Source organism: Bos taurus, chromosome 22 (genome assembly GCF_002263795.3).
Source record: "Bos taurus isolate L1 Dominette 01449 registration number 42190680 breed Hereford chromosome 22, ARS-UCD2.0, whole genome shotgun sequence".
Lineage (NCBI taxonomy): Eukaryota > Metazoa > Chordata > Mammalia > Artiodactyla > Bovidae > Bos > Bos taurus.
Window position 1 is genome coordinate 51,045,265 of NC_037349.1, and position 16,250 is coordinate 51,061,514.

The 16,250-nt window shown below is 44.5% G+C and overlaps 2 protein-coding genes across 3 annotated transcripts in view; both read left to right on the top strand.

The window, feature by feature from the left end:
• Window positions 1-16,250, top strand: part of SLC25A20 (solute carrier family 25 member 20) — a 35,057-nt gene that overhangs the window by 204 nt on the left and 18,603 nt on the right. For both annotated transcript variants that reach the window (XM_024982713.2, NM_001077936.2), the window contains 3 exon segments: window positions 9,084-9,176; window positions 12,401-12,528; window positions 15,373-15,463. In XM_024982713.2, coding sequence (XP_024838481.1) covers window positions 9,084-9,176; window positions 12,401-12,528; window positions 15,373-15,463 — 312 coding nt within the window.
• On the top strand, window positions 5-9,075 carry LOC132343541 (adenosine 5'-monophosphoramidase HINT1-like). Its single transcript, XM_059880182.1, has one exon. It carries the CDS (start codon window positions 4,592-4,594, stop codon window positions 4,967-4,969), a length of 378 nt encoding a protein of 125 aa, XP_059736165.1. The 5' UTR covers window positions 5-4,591; the 3' UTR covers window positions 4,970-9,075.

Sequence of the window (16,250 nt, forward strand, 5' to 3'; positions counted from 1 at the left end):
GCGAGGAGGCTGGGGCGCGCGGGCTGGAGGGAGGAGGCCCGACCGAGCAGGGCGCGGAAAGCAGGGTCTCTCGCGACGCTTGGTCCGGGACAGAAGTGGGGCCCGGGGGAGCTTCCGTGAGAAGTCTGGGGAATCTCCCTCTCGACCCTTTCGGGTGTGGAGGAAACTGTTCCTGCGCCCCAAGGAGCTAGACGGCGCAGAGTGAGAAGCCTCTAATCGCCCACCGAAGACTCTTGATTTTAAAAAAGTTCTCTGTCCGGCAACCTTTTCTCATCTGGGGCCCCTACTTTGGGGATGGTAAAGAAAAAGCGTCTGCTCAAAGTTCTAACTTCTGCAAACCCTAACATCAGCAAGATTGAAACAGGTCATCTGTAAATCCTTCTTCTGGAAGAGAGCTAAACGCAGGTTACTCTAGATAGATATGTCTTTTGACACATTTCTCTGGGCCCGAAGTGCTCCGCCACTGTCTCTTTTGCACCTTTCTTAACCGTCTTCAGTGTGTCACCCCATGTTAACCTCAGCGGTCTCCTGTGGGAAGCGACAGTGCCCTCAGTGACCGAGTCCCTTCCAAGGAAATCAAGTGATCAGCTTTGCTCAGGGCCAGGCTGATCCTCACAACAACTTGGTGTGGAAGCCATGGTCAGATTGAGGCTCTGGGAAGGTGGAAACTCATCAAGGCTTGTTCCCTGGTTATCCTCATATTGCACATCAACTCTTTCCCCTGCAGCACTTACAGCAAGGCCTTACTGGAGACCAAAGTCCATACCCTATGACTTAGCATTCAAAGCTTCATCCCAGTTTTCTAACCTTATCTCTGCACACACTTGGAGAAAGTTGACAGTTCATGGCCAGGGTGAGCCTGTGGAGAACAGAGGTGAGTCTCGCAGAGTGGGAAGCCTGTGTAGAGGAATTCTTGGATTGTTGAATTGGGTTTCCTCCACCAAAGCAAAGAAAATTGCTTTGGTGATGTTCTCTGAGCAAGTTTGGGCAGCAGGCTCTTTGCTACCTTTCACCTAGAAGAAGATCCGGGGTCATTTTATCACAAGACTAAGATTAAAGCCATCGGGCTGGTTTGGGCACTGTGAAACATGAAATCAGATGTTTATTCAGAAGTTGATAAATGCCATGTGTGTTAGGGCTTCCCCAACAGTAGTCGTTTTAAGCAACACTGATGTAGGGGAGAATTGTCTGGCCTCTCTTTCTACTCTTGATCTTGTTAGTTCTAGTTATCTGGGGTCTCTCTTTAAAGAAAAACAAAATCCTGTTGCTCCCTAATACAAGTGTTGCTCCTACCTCCATATCCTTTGCCCTTCCTCCCCATCAGATGTCACTCCCAGGAAGGGAAGGATGATCTGTGTACTGAAATGTAAATGACTGAAAATGCTCACTGCATTGTCCTTAAGCTTTTATCTTTTAAAAATCAATTAATTAATTTTACTTTTGACTGTGCTGAGTCTTTGTTACTTTGTGTGGGTTTCTCTAGGTGCAGCGAGTGGGGGCTGCTCCCTGGTTGCAGTGCACAGGCTTCTTATAGCAGAGGCTCCTCTTGTTGCAGAGCACAGACTCGCGGGCATGCAGGCTTCACTAGTTGCAGCACCCAGGCTCAGTAGCTGTGGCACTAGCACTTGGTTGCTCCATGGCATGTGGGAACTTCCTTCACCAGGGATCGAACTGTCATCTATTACATTGCAAGGTGGATTCTTAACTACTGGACCTCCAAGGAAGCCCTCACTGCATTTTTAATAATCAGAAACTCTCCCTTTGATTTAAGCCAAACCCACAAATTGCTGACTACTGTCCTTTTGACCTCAGGGAGCCAGGTGGGCTCTGGTCAAAGCTTGGCCAAGAGACACTTTTAGAGACCCAAGGTGACTAACAGTGGTCTGGAAAGGCGGGAGCTGTAGCTCTTCAGCTTGGAAAGATTTTATGGCAGGTGGTGAAGGGCTGGCTGTTTTCTAACTGGAGAAGTAGGGAGACCCAGATATTCCTGGCAGAGGGAAGGCAGGAGTGAAGGTGGATATAGGCTTGGCAGTGGGAACCAGGCTGTAAAAGAAGACCAGCCATGGAGGACTTTAATGTTCTTGCTGGGCCTAAATGATGGATGTCATGATGAGGCAGGTAGGAGTTTATACAAAATCACAAGAAAGGTATCAGTCAGAACTTTTGGTCCATCTCTCTCTCCTACTAACTTGAGGAGTTTGTGCCTGACCATGGAGAATCTGAAGGCCAAGTAAGGGATATTGGATGTAAAGCAGTGGGAGCCTCTGGACATGTCTACTGTTATGTTCCATAAACTTCTCAGCTTTGCATGTCACCTCCATTGCCTAGAGCGCAGGACTAACAAAAGCCCCTCACAAAATCAAGAATGAAAAATTTGTTAGGTTGGTGGAAGAGTAATTGTGGTTTCGGACCCTCGATTTTGAATCATTATAGTTAGGCTCAAACACATCTTTGTTAATCAAAATCAGAACCATTACAAGCAACACATTTTTGCCAATGAGAAATACGTTTGTTGATTCCTGTAGCATAAAAAGCTATGCTTCAGGATTCGATGAACCCTTGAAAAGCATTTTCTGCATCCTGCTGATTATGAAAGCATTTTCCCTGCATAAAGTTGTTGAGTTGCTTGAAGAAGTGGTAGTCGGTTGGCAAGAGGTCACGTGAATATGGCCAATGAGGCAAAATTTCATTCAGCTTTTGAAGTTTTGTTTGTGCAATGTGCAGTTGGGCGTTGTTGCAGAGAATTGGTCCCTTTCTTTTGACCAATGCTGGCTGCAGGTGTTGCAGTTTTCAGTGCATCTCATTGATTTGCTGAGAATACTTCTCATATATAATGATTTCGCCAGGATTCAGAAAGCTGTAGTGGATCAGACCAGCAGCAGACCACCAAACAGTGACCATCGCCCTTTCTTTGGTGCAAGTTGGCTTTGGGAAATGCTTTAGAACTTCTCAGTCTGGCCACTGAGCTGGTCATCACCAGTTGTATGCTATCCACTTTTTGTCACGTGTCACAATCCAATCGAGAAATGGTTTGCTGCTGTTGCATAGGATAAGACAACACTTCACAACGATGATTTTTTGTGTGTGTGTGATGAGTTCATGAGACACCCGCTTATTGAGCTTTTTCACCTTTCCAGTTTGCTTCAAGTGCCGAACAACTGTAGGATGGTCGACCTTGAGTTTTTGAGAAAATTCTCATGTAGTTGTGAGAGGATCAGCTTTGATGATCCTCTCAATTCAGTTCAGTATAGTTCAGTTGCTCAGTCGTGTCTGACTCTTTGTGACCCCATGGACTGCAGCATGGCAGGCGTCCCTGTCCAACACCAGTTCCCAGAGTTTGCTCAAACTCATGTCCGTTGAGTTAGTGATGCTATCCAACCATCTTATCCTCTATCATCCCCTTCTCCTCCTGCCTTCAATCTTTCCCAGCATTAGGGTCTTTTCCAATGAGTCGGTTCTTCACATCAAGTGGCCAAAGTATTGGAGCTTCAGCTTTACCATCACTCCTTTCAGTGAATATTCAGGACTGATTTCCTTTAGGATTGACTGGCTTGATCTCCTTGCTGTCCAAGAGACTCTCAAGAGCCTTCTCCAACACCACAGTTCAGAAGCATCAATTCTTGAGCGCTCAAATCCCCTCAATTGGTCGTTGTCAACTTCCGATGGTCGGCCACTGTGCTCCTCATCTTCAAGGCTCTTATCTTCTTTGCAGAGCTTCTTGAGCCACCACTGCACTGTGCGTTCGTTAGCAGTTCCTGGACCAAATGCAGTGTTGGTGTTGTGATTTGTCTTAGCTGCTGTATGAACCATGTTGAACTAGTATAAGAAAATCACTAGAATTTGCTTTTTGTCTAACATCTTTTGCATAGTCTAGAATACATATAAAGTAAACAGCAAGTAACAATTTGTTAGCAAAAAACATAAAGCAGCAAATGTACATTAAAGATGTGTAACATAACCACATTTAAGAATGTATTCCAAAACAAAAAAAATAAAGAAGAATGTATTTCAATATCAAATGGCAAAGTAAAACCAAAATTACTTTTGCACCAACCTAAATAAATAGAGAAACAGCATGATGGAAATGGTGTCTTGGAAAGGTTAGTATGATAGCAAACTGAGAAGGATTAGGAAGTAGAACACAGACCAGGAAAAAGACTGCAGAAATATAATGACTGGGTCTGTCAGTTATCTTGCAATGTAACAACTTAACCCCAAAACTTAGTGGCTTAGAACAACAACAATGCAGACTTCCCTGGCAGTCCAATGGTTGCACCTCCATGTTGCGAGGGTTCATGGGTTTGAGCTCAATCCATAGTTGGTTAACTAGGATCCTGCATGCTGCACAGTGCAGCCAAAACAACAACAGCATTCATTAACTCTCTTGATCTTTGTGAGATAGGATTTGGAGAGCAGCTTAGGTGGGTAGTCTGGCTCAAGGATTTCTTGTGAAGTTGCAGATGTTGTCTGGGATCCAGAATATATAAAAGAACTATTACAAGTCAACAACACAGAGAACAACCCAATTTAAGAATAAGCAAAGCCTCCTCCCAACCTTCTACCCAGCCGGCCACTCGGGAGGGAGGCAGAGATGGCAGATGAGATCACCAAGGCTCAGGTCGCCCGGCCTGGCAGTGACACCATCTTCAGGAAGATGATTCACAAAGAAATCCCAACCAAAATCATTTATAAGGATGACCAGTGTTTTGCTTTCCTTGACATTTCCCCTCAAGCACCAACACATTTTCTGGTGATACCCAAAAAACATATATCCCAGATTTCTGCAGCAGCGGATGATGATGAAAGTCCTCTTGGTCATTTGATGATTGTTGGCAAGAAATGTGCTGCTCATCTGGGCCTGAAGAAGGGCTATCAAATGGTGGTGAATGAAGGTTCAGATTGGGGCCAGTCTGTCTATCATGTTCATCTCCATGTTCTTGAAGGTCGACAGATGAACTGGCCTGGTTAAGCATGCTGTAGGGATAATTTTGCCTCCTCTCTGCAGTGATCAGGTTTGCAAGTTCCAATATGCTAAACAATTTTTTTTTTTTTTGCCTGTGTATGGAGATACTACAAAAATAATTTTTAAAACCCATATATAATAAAAGACATTGTTGCATGCTCTGAAAAAAAAATAAAGTACTTAAATATATATTTCTCCAAAGAAGATATATAATTGGAAAAAAAACATGAAAAAATGTTCAGTATCACTAATCATTAGGAAAATGCAAATAAAAAGTGTAATGAGATACCACCTCATTTTATTGATAGAATGGCTACTATCAATAAAACCAAATAACAAGGGTCAGGGAGGATGCAGAGACTCTGGAACCCTTGTGCATTATTATTGGGAATGTTAAATTGTACCACCGCTGTGGAAAACAGTATACCAGTATCTCAAAAAAGGGAAAATAGAATTACTGTATGATCCAGCAATTCTACTTCTGGATATTTACTCCAAAGAACTGAACGCAGAGTCTTGAAGAGATATTTGTACACCCTGTTCCTAGCAGCATTATTCACAGTAGCTGAAACATGGGTGTAACCCAAGCGTCCACAAATGGAAGAACAAATAAGCAAAATGTGGCCTGTACATATAATAGAATATTATTCAGCCTTAAAAAGAAGGAAATTCTGATACTTGAAACCACATGGATGAATGTTGAAACCATTAGGCTCAATGAACTAAGTCATTCATAGAAAAATACGTACTTTATGATCCTACTTATGTGAGGTACTTCGAGTACACAAAATCTTAGAGGCAGAAAGTAGACTGGTTGCCAGGGTCTGGATGTAGGGCAAATGGGAAGTTACTGTTTGGTGGGAGGAGATAAAAAGAATTGTGGATGATGGTGATGGTTGCACAACATTTTGAATGTATTTAATATCACTGAAAAGTGAAAGTGAAAGTCACTCAGTTGTGTCTGACTCTTTGTGACCCCATGGACTATACAGTCCAGGGAATTCTCCAGGCCAGAATACTGGAGTGGGTGGCCTTTCCCTTCTCCAGGGGATCTTCCCAACCCAGGTCTCCTGCACTGAAGGCAGATTCTTTACCACCAGGGAAGCCCAATATCACTGAACTGTGTACTTAAAAATGATCGAGATGGTAAATTTTATGTGTATTTTATGACAGAAAAAAAATTGGGAAGGAAAAAATGGGCAAAGAATCTGAATAGACATTTTTCCAAAGAAGATACACAAATGGCCAATAAACACATGAAAAATGTTCAACATCATTATCCATCATGAAAACATAAATCAAAATCCCAGGGAGATACCACCTAATATCCACCTAACACTGGCTATAATTTAAAAAAAAAAAAAAAAAAAGGTAGATGACAGTCAGCGTTGGCAAGGATGTGGAGAATTTGGAATACTCATAAATTGCTTGTGGGGGTGTAAATGGTGCAACCTCTTTGGGAAACAGTCTGGCAGTTCTTCAAAAGGTTGAATAAACATAGAGTTAGCATCTGACGTAGCAATTCTCCTGTTGTGGTTAATTTCATGTGTCAGCTGAGCCATGGGTGTCCATATATTGGTCAGACATTATTCTGGGTATATCTGTGAGGATGTTTTTGGATGAGATTAGCATTTAAGGTAGACTAAGTAAAGCAGATTGCCCTCCCTAATGTGGGTGACCCTCATCTAGTCAGTTGAAGGCCTTAATAGAACAAAAGGCCAAAACTCCTTCCTCTTGACTGATTGAGCTGGGATGTTGGTCTTTTCCTGCCTTTGAACTCTAACTGAAACGTTGGCTCTCTTGGGTCTTGAGCCTGCCAGCTTTTGAACTGGGACTTAGACCATCAGCTCTCCTGGTTCTCTGGTCTTAACACTTGAAATAGAACTATCTCATTGACTTTCCTGGGTCTCCAGCTTGCTGACTGCAGATCTTGCGGTTTGTCTGCCTCCATAATTGTGTGAGTCAATTCCTTATAACAAACAAACAAATAAATAACTCTCCATAGCTTATTGGTTCTGTCTCTCTGGAGAATCTTGACCCATATAACACCCGAGAGAACTAAAAAATGTATGTCCACACAAAAACCTACAAAAGTTTGTAGCACCATTATTCATAATAATAAAAGTGGAAAAAATGTAATTTGTCATTATCTGATGAGCAGATAAACAGGACATAGTTCATTTGTGTAGTAGAATATTATTTACCGATAAAAAGATTGAAGAACTGATATATTCTGCAACATAGGTGAACTTTGAACACTTTATGCTAAATAAAAGAAACCAGGTATGAAAGACCACATACTGTATGATTTCATTTATATGAAATGTAGAGAATAGGAAAATTCATGGAGGCAGAAGGTAGCTTAGTAATTGCCAGTGGCTGAGAGAAGAGAAGAGTGACTACTGATGGGTGTGGTGTTTCTTTTTGGGGTGATGAAAATGTTCTCAAATTGATTATGGAAAATTCACGGAGACAGAAGGTAGCTTAGTAATTGCCAGTGGCTGAGAGAAGAGAAGAGTGACTACTAATGGGTGTGGTGTTTCTTTTTGGGGTGATGAAAATGTTCTCAAATTGATTATAATGAAGGTTGCACAACTCTGCAACTGCTAAAAACCCTCTAACTGTATAAAATGGGTGAATTTTATCGTATACAAGTTATATCATAATAAAGCTGTTTGTCTGTTTGTTTTTAAAAAAAAAATACTGAATCAAAAACCCTCCCTTCCAGTCAAAAACAACAAAAAGATGTTGGGCAGGACTGTACTCATCCAAAGAATTGACTTCCGTGTGGTTCATTCACATGCTGGCAGTTAGTGCTGGCTGTTGTCAGAAGGCCTTGTTTCCTCTACACATGGCCTCTTCAGGCTGTTTAAGTATCCTCATAGCATAGTGACGGACTCCCCAAAGCAAATAAAGCAAATAACCTGAGATGGACACAGGCGGAAGCTGACCTTTCTGTCACCTAGCCTTGGAAGTCACATAGCATCAATATCATCATATTCTGTTCGATAGAAGTGAGTCACTGAGTCTGGATCACATCCAAGGGGAGGGGATTTAGGTTTAGCTTCTGAAGGGCAAGAGTATGAAAGAGTTAATGGGCATTTTGGAAAACTACCACACTGGGTAAGAATGGGCAAGCACTTTGCCTGGAGGAAGACTTCAGATGAAGAGAGGAAGAAATTAGGATCCTGGAAGCATCTTGAAAGAACTTTCCATTAGCCTTGGTGCCCACATGAATAAGAGGAGAAACACAGGAAGTAGTTGGATGCTAGAGTTTCAAATCCTGAGAAATGGTAGACTGGTGGCTCTGGGACAAATGGGACATTCATCGAAAGGATGAGATTTTGGAGGTGATTTGAGTAGGGAGAGCTTCCCCAGGCAGTGAAATGTAGCCCAAAAGGTGAGCTGAGAAGGTCTGAAGATGGCTGAGTAAAAGTCATCACTGAACATAAGTTGAAGCCCTGGAACGTGTTTTCTGAAAGGGATAGTGGACCACCTGAGTAGGCTGCTTAGCCTTGGAGGGCACCTGGAATAGAAAAGGAGACAAAGGAGGGAGTGCTATGACGGGATGTTTAAAGAAAGTTGGAAGCATTGGATCCACCGAAAGGTAGAGAAGGATGAGGACCAAGGAAAGCAGGATATTAAATCCACCTCATTCCGAAACATCTTTGTCGAGCACGTTACCTAACCCCCAACAAAGCACTTCAGATGAGTGTGGAGAGTGCCTAGAATTGAGCTGAGCTTTGCATCAGCCAGGTCTAGTTACTGGCGCATCACTGGACCTCAGTGAACCCAGTCTCCTCATTTGTAAACTGGTCATACCTATTCCATTTGGTCACCATGGGATCCTTTAGATAAGAAATAAATAGCAAAAGTAAGTGGCTGAGGAAATCAGAGGAACTGTCTCAGTCTTCAAAAGCATGCTACTGATGACTTGTGAGTACAAGCTTGGAATAAACTGGAGGAAAGAGAAGTCTGAAGCCAGCAGATAAGGGGAATGCTGAAGACGTGCACACAGGTGCTGCTTTCTCTGTTGAGATTTTGGCAGATGGTCAGGCCGTTGCCCCCGACAGGCAGTTCTGCTTCTGGGAAATGACTGTGTTTTAACTTCTGATTTTAGGTCCGACTGCAGACACAGCCACCAAGTTTGCCTGGACAGCCTCCCATGTATTCTGGCACCTTTGACTGTTTCCGGAAGACTCTGATGAGAGAGGTACGGAATCATGGTGCTGGGCTTTTCTCCTGTTCAGAGGAACACATTTTCAGAGGGTTGGCGTGTTACTTCTCCGGGGGCCTGGGGGACTGCATGGTTCTGCAGGAGGTCCAGCCCACACGCCTGGCTCTCTCACCCCATGTCATCCTATGTCCCTCTGTTGTCATCGCTCCGGAGTGTTTGAGAGTTCCAGTTACTGTTTTATGTGGATGAATGAAGCTAATAAAATGGTTCTGTCTCTCTTGGAAGGCAGAATTTAGACCACAGGGAGTTCATGAGAAATAATTGGAGACGTGAAATAAAAGAAAGTGCAAAGCTGGGGGATCAGTGTCAGAAGTTCACATAAAATTTGGAGGAAAGGTCAGCCTGTCTGAGGGAAAAAGAGTGAAAGAGAGAGAGAGTCTTCAAACCCATAGACAAGGAAACTAAATTGGTGTGAGGTTATTGAATTGTATAATCATTTTTTAGGTATTTCTTAGAGTGAAAACATGGGATTTTAAAAAAGTTTTAATGACTAGTGATGCTTATTACTGACTTCATTAGCACACAGGTAACAACACCTGGTTAAGAACTTTTCCTTCGTTGCCTAAAATATAACTCCAATGTGAATAAATAGTAAATATATAGTTTTTATTAAATATACAGAAGTAAGAAGCAGGTATCACCCAGACAAAGAGGGGATGCTGGTAAGTGATGGACTCAGTCTAAGAGAAGCTGTTCCCGGGGCTCCTGCAGGACCCAGGTGTGGGAGGAAGATTTTGAAGTGGAATCTACCCAATCATCCATGCTGGAGATGGTGCCGTCTTTTCTTCTATAAGACTGTGTTTCTCTCATCAACCCAGAATGGAGTCTGATCAGTGTCCAGTGGAGGCTTTGAGCTTCCAGTCTGCTAAGAGTTCTCTGCCCTTACAGAGAGACAGGATTATATGCCCCTGGTCAGGAAATGTTATTGAGCACGTTTAGTGCCTTGGCAATGTGCTGGGTGCTGGAGGCTTGGTGAGAATGGCTTGTATAAACCCAACTCCCTGCAGCGTCAAAGAGGCTTCCTCAGTCCATATTTGTGCTTGTCTCTGGGTTTTGCTGTGCCAGATTGAGCTCACTTTCTGGTACTACTGGACGGATCTTGGTTGTACTGCGGGAACTGGGTGGACCAGACAGTGGAAAGAAGGCTGGAGAAGTTGGGAGTTGTTGGCCCTCGGCCTTGGGCAGCCTTCTCAGCCAAGTGGGAAGCTGTGGGAGGGGCTTTGGGAGGGTTTTGTCCTGAGGGGCTTTTGCAGATCCTTCTCAGAACCTTCTCTTCCTATTCACCCTTCCCTCTTTACCTTCTGTGCACATTGCACTTGGAGAGTCTGCTTATAGCCTGTAGCAATGGTAGACCTTTGCAGGATCTGGGAGGAATGCTGCCAAGTACAGTTGTGCCCTTTAGTTCTGGAAAGAAGATGGGTTGTGAGTGCCCGGAGTCTGCAGTGAGGCAGGTTCTCCAGCCTAGGTCTGTGGAGCCTCCCCTGTGTGTAGTAGCATCCCCCTCCCCTGCCCATTTCTCCTGCCAGTTCCTGTAGGGAGCAACTGTAACATGTTTTTAAAAATTAGCCCTTATTTTGTATTAAAATGATATAAGCACTTAGTTTGTTACTGAAGGACTTGTAACAAAGTAGCCCCCCACCCCAATCCTCTAGAAGTTGCTACTTTCTACTTTCTCAATTACTGTTTTTCCTCCTCCCTTTTTGGGAACTTCTCCCACCAAGGATTGCACCCCTGCCCCCTGCAGTGAAAGTTCACAGAGTCTTAACCACTGAACCATCAGGGAAGTCCCTCAGCTCTCTCAGTTAATGCTGTCTTCTACCGAGCTACATGCACGTATTTTATCCATTTAAAACTGTTTTAGCTACCTGTTTGTGGTAGATGGTTTTAACTCTTGCATTCCTTAGCTCCTCTTTCTGCTCTGCCCAGTAATTTTCATCATCCTTTGTGGTTTAATACAGTTCACTGTTTTCATGATTACAACTTTATGTATGTTTTTTCTCTGTTAACAAAGTAATGTCCTTCAGGGCGCATTTCATTACTTGTACAGCTTTTTGTTTTTCTTGAGGTTGGGTGAACAGTTGTGTCAGTTTCTTTTGCTTGTGTCTCTTTGAATCTCTGCCTCTGTCATCCTGTGTCCTAAATGTGCTGTAGAATACCTTTTTGTTTGGTTTTTCACACTGCCTGACAGTTATCATCCGTTCTTCCGATGTTTGTTGTTTGCTTTGTTTTTCTTAGAAAACAAATAAACTCCTCCTGGAGTCCTGGGTCTCATACTCCCATGTTGACTGGCTTCTTCCCAGGCCTGCTGTACCCAGCACCTTCCTGGGAACAGCCCTCCCCTCTCTTGGGCCAAACCCTTGGTCTCTGGGTCCCAGATCTTCCTTGTCCTCGTTGTACTAACTTGTTCGGTTGGATTGTCTACTTGTCTGTCTATTTATTGGCTACTACATAGTCAGTTTCATTATCTAAATGTACTAGTGAGAACTGATGTGCAGTCTTGCTATTGTTTTTAACAATAAGAATCTTATGTCTTTTCTGGGAGGGGGCATACTGGGTGGTTTGAGTGATCTCAGTTCCCCAACCCAGGACTGAACCCAGGCCACCACAGTGAAAGCCCAGAATGCTAACCACTAGGCCACTAGGGAACTCCCCTCAGGTCCTAATTCTTGGGAAATACAAAAATTTCTTAAGCACCTATGTCTCACCCCCAAGCAAGTCACATTGTACATTCTGTTTTGTAGCCTGCTTTTTTTTTTTTTTTCCAATTTAGTAATCTCTTCTCATGTTACCATGTGATTGTATGGCTGTGTGATAGTCCAATATGAGATTTCCGTAATTTGTCTCATTAATCTCCTGTTTGGGAATGTTCCAAAATGCGGTGTTTAATAAATGCCTGTTGTCATTCTTTTTTATATCTTTGAGTATTCCCTTAGAATATGTTTCTAGACAGGTAGTTTTCTGATGGAGGTGTAAGCTACATGTTGCCAGTTTGCCTTCCAGACTAGAAGCTGTTTTCAGTTTCTCCAGCAGTATATAAGAAGACAGCCATTTCTGATAAGTGTGGGAAGATTCTTCCTTTTAAAGCTCTCCTTGCTTGGGGAAAGGAGGCCACAGGTCAGAGGACAGGCTGCTTCCCTGCTTCAGTGATGTAGATGTTAGTAGTGTCTGTAAACAGCTTCTCCTCCTATGCTTCCTTGCAGGGCATCAGGGGTCTATATCGGGGCATGGCTGCCCCCATCGTCGGGGTCACCCCCATGTTTGCTGTCTGCTTCTTTGGGTTTGGTTTGGGGAAGAAACTGCAACAGAAACACCCAGAGGATGTGCTCAGGTGAGTACTTACTTACCAGCCCGGAGCACTCGATGCTGTTCTGCCGATGTATGTGATCTGTGATGTGATGCAGGTTTCAGGAAAGAATTATCAGACCAGCAGTGGCTGTCCTCTTCTCCCTATCAGGGAGGTACTTGGGTTTCCTTTGCCCTGTGGACCAATAGGGTAAAAGATAAAACCCAAAGCCCTCCCCCAACCCCCCTAACTAGATTGTCGTCATTTCTTATGTGAAGTAGTCTTGCTTACTGGGGATATTAGTAATACCAGCCCCACAGCACTGGGAGGTCCGAATGCTAAAGTGTGTGTCAGATACCACGAAGGTACCTGGTGCTACAGTAATGACGGCAGCAGCCTTGTTTCTTATCCCCTGGATGAGAGAAGCGAAGGTTTCAGCTTCTGTCTTCCTTCATTTTCGTAACATGATTATAATTATTTCCAAGTATTGGTGTCTCTGTTGCAGTGAAAGAAATTAGTATGTTTCCTTCCAGTAGACTTTCAGAAGTTGGATTTGGGTATGGAGAGGCAGATGAGGTAGAATTAAGGCTCAGAACTGACAAAGCAGTGAATGAAAACGGGCTTCTTGGGATGCAGGGGCATTCTGAGTTGACACCGGGATGACAAGGCACACTCAGTCTGGGATGACACCTCCTGGGTGGGGCTACATCAGCACAGGACCCACAGCAGCTGGCTAGGCTTGGATTCTAGAGCTCAAGGGAGGAAGCCCAGGGTGCCCTGTGGTTGATTTCGATCACTACTTCAGGCCACAGCAGGCTGAGTGAGGGGCGAGGCGTAAATAGAAATGCTCATAACATGAAACTATTTCTGGAGTCCCCGTGACTCTCTGAATGTGGCCAGCTTCTATAAAAAGCCATAGGTGGCCCCAAATGTGAGTGTAGGGGGCGGGGTCCTTTGGAAGCTGTGTTTGACTGTTTTTTAAAATATGTATTTTTATTTATTTGGCTGCAATGAGTCTAGTCCCCTGACCAAGGATCAAACTTGGGCCCCCTGCCTTGGGAATGTGGCATCTTAGCCCCTGGGCCACTAGGGAAGGCCATGTGTTTGGCTGTGGTAGTCCAAATAGACTGTGGACACATGTCCTCTCTGAGCACCTGGGGTTTTAGCTCATATGCTAGCTCACAGCTGTATCATGAACCGGGGCCATGCCCAAGAACTTTCATGGGGTGACTGCTACTGCCTCAGCCTGTGGGTTGTATTCCCTGTACCGTCACTTCAGTGCTCAAAGAAGTACCCTTCCTGCCTGAGCAAAGGTTGAGACACTCCAATCCCCACCCCATAATCCTTCCATGTTCTGAATCCTGAATGTCAATCCTGCCACCTTCTCTTCCCCACTGTAGTGTTGGGCATAGTACAGAAAGGAACATTACCAGGACCTTGGATGGAAGCTCGAGGGTCCAGACCTCACAGATGCTTCCCTGGGGTGAGTGAGGGGTGGCGGAATGGGCCACCCATGCAGGCTGTCTACATGGTACCCTGTGTACATGCAGAGACCCTGTTCAGAGGAGAGTCCCCAGTCCCGGGAGATACGTGCAGCCTAAGGTCTGGGCATCCATGGAAGAACAGATGTTGGTCTCACGAGTGGAAGTTCTGTTGCTGAAAGGGTACCTCTCAGGGACAGCAGTGTGAACTGAAACTGTGAAGGAGGCCAGCCATGAAAGCAGGTCTCTCAATGGTTGAGCACACAGCCTGTGTGCTGGGCTTGCACGCCTGAGGTAGTTGTGTGAGGCCTGTCTGGGGTGAGTGCACAGGAAAAACAGCCGTTGAGACCAGTGCCCTGCCTCGTGACCAAGCTCGTATTGCTCTTGGCACTGAGACCCCTGCCCTGGGAAACTTGATGTCAGGACTGGAAGTGGATGTCTCCCTATTTCCATTTGACATCTCTGTTCCAGGTTTTGGGCTCCTTGTGGGGTGGGATAGTCCTAAAGGCTTGGCTTCTAGAGGCCTGGGGTCGGGAGGGGCCTGAGGGTCAGGCAAGAGGGTGAAGTTTTTCATCAACTTGTGCTCAATTGTGGGAACTCTGTTGAAATGCAAAATTGTAACTCTGTGCTCCATTGCCTCTGAGACCAGTCTGCCTGGAGACCAGATTTTCCTTAATCTCGGAAAGAAAAGGAGACGTCAGAGGCGGCACAGGCAGTGATGCTAGGAGCCTCCTGTTCCTTCACATACTCAGTGTGGTTCATTCTGTGAGGGCTGCAGTGAGGATCCAGATCTCTGGCCACTGGAGGACTATTCCCTGCACAGAAGCCATAGGACCCATCACACGTGATTGGGTGCCATCCTTGACAGGGCGTTTCCCAGCAGCTTACAGCACATACCTCACAACTTGGCATGCGGATATGGCCATAGCCATTACCTTGACGCTGTCCTGTGTGAGTCTTGGCTTAAAGTGTTATCAGGCTCTTGGTGATCCAGAGAAGGGGAGATTGGAGGAGATCTGGGGTTAACTGAGGTCTACATCCTGGATTATAGGCTATTTCTCACAACAACCCTGAACTTTGCTGATCAAGGCTCGGAGAGGCCTGGAAACTCATCCATAGTCACTGCATGGCCGGCCAGGGGAGAACCTCTCCTGTGACTGAGGCCATCTGAGTGTGCCCGTGGGCCTTGTGACTAAGCTCATATTGTTCTCGGCACTGAGACCCCTGCCCTGGGAAATTTGACGTCAGAATATACATAGAACTTGGCTTTGGTGTGAAACATAATCTATTTGTGCTGGACTTCCGCCCAGTCTGAGTACTTATTTAATTTTTTTTTCTTTGCTGGGGCTGCCTCTGTTCTGAGTAGTTAGTCACAGGTTCTTGCCTTTTGTTTTTGTTTTCAATACAGCTACCCCCAGATATTTGCAGCTGGGATGTTGTCTGGAGTATTCACCACAGGAATTATGACCCCTGGAGAGCGAATCAAGTGCTTGTTACAGGTGAGGATGTGATCAGGGTTGGGGAAGATATTGTTTGGAGGCAGGTGGCTAGCTTTTCTACTGGGTATACAATTTTGGGTGGATGTGTATGTCCTTTTACCCTTTATAAAGGCTTCAGATCAGGTGTGCAAACAGTTTCAAGGTTTTTAGGAACATAGAAGCAGTTGTACTAGAGTCAAGAACCAGGACAGTGTAACAAATGAACCAAATGTCACTCGTGTGATGGGTCAACTCAGACTTATCCACCCTTGTTAGCAGCTACTTCAGAACTCCAAAAGGTGAGTCGTGTGTCTTCAGAGGTGGAAGGGAGGCTGCTCTTGGCCAACATCGTCTGTCTGCACCCACTGCCCAAAGGCTCAGCGCCCTTAGAGTGCCCAAGCTTGTTCCCAGGCTAAGGCTGTGAACTGGCTGCTTGCCTTACCACACAGGGCTCCCTTTAAAAAAAAAGCAGCACTGCTTTTTTCTTCTAACGGCCGAAGCAATTTAGTACATAGTCTTTGCTAGAAAAATTTTGGTAATGCAGAGAAGCACAAAGAAAACAATGTATTTATCACCCATGAGGTAAGCACCATTATACTTTCTGTGTGAATTCTTCGTCTTTTTAGTAAACATGCATATTTAAAAAAATTTATCTTTTGAAATAAAATTGGGGTCACATACTGCCATAGTTTTGTAACCAGCTTTTTTCATTTGCTTTGTCACAATATTTTTGTGATTATTTTTCTCAGACGTCATTTTCTGTGCTTTATTTCAATTCAGGGCTGTAATTTACCCAATACTCCTTTAT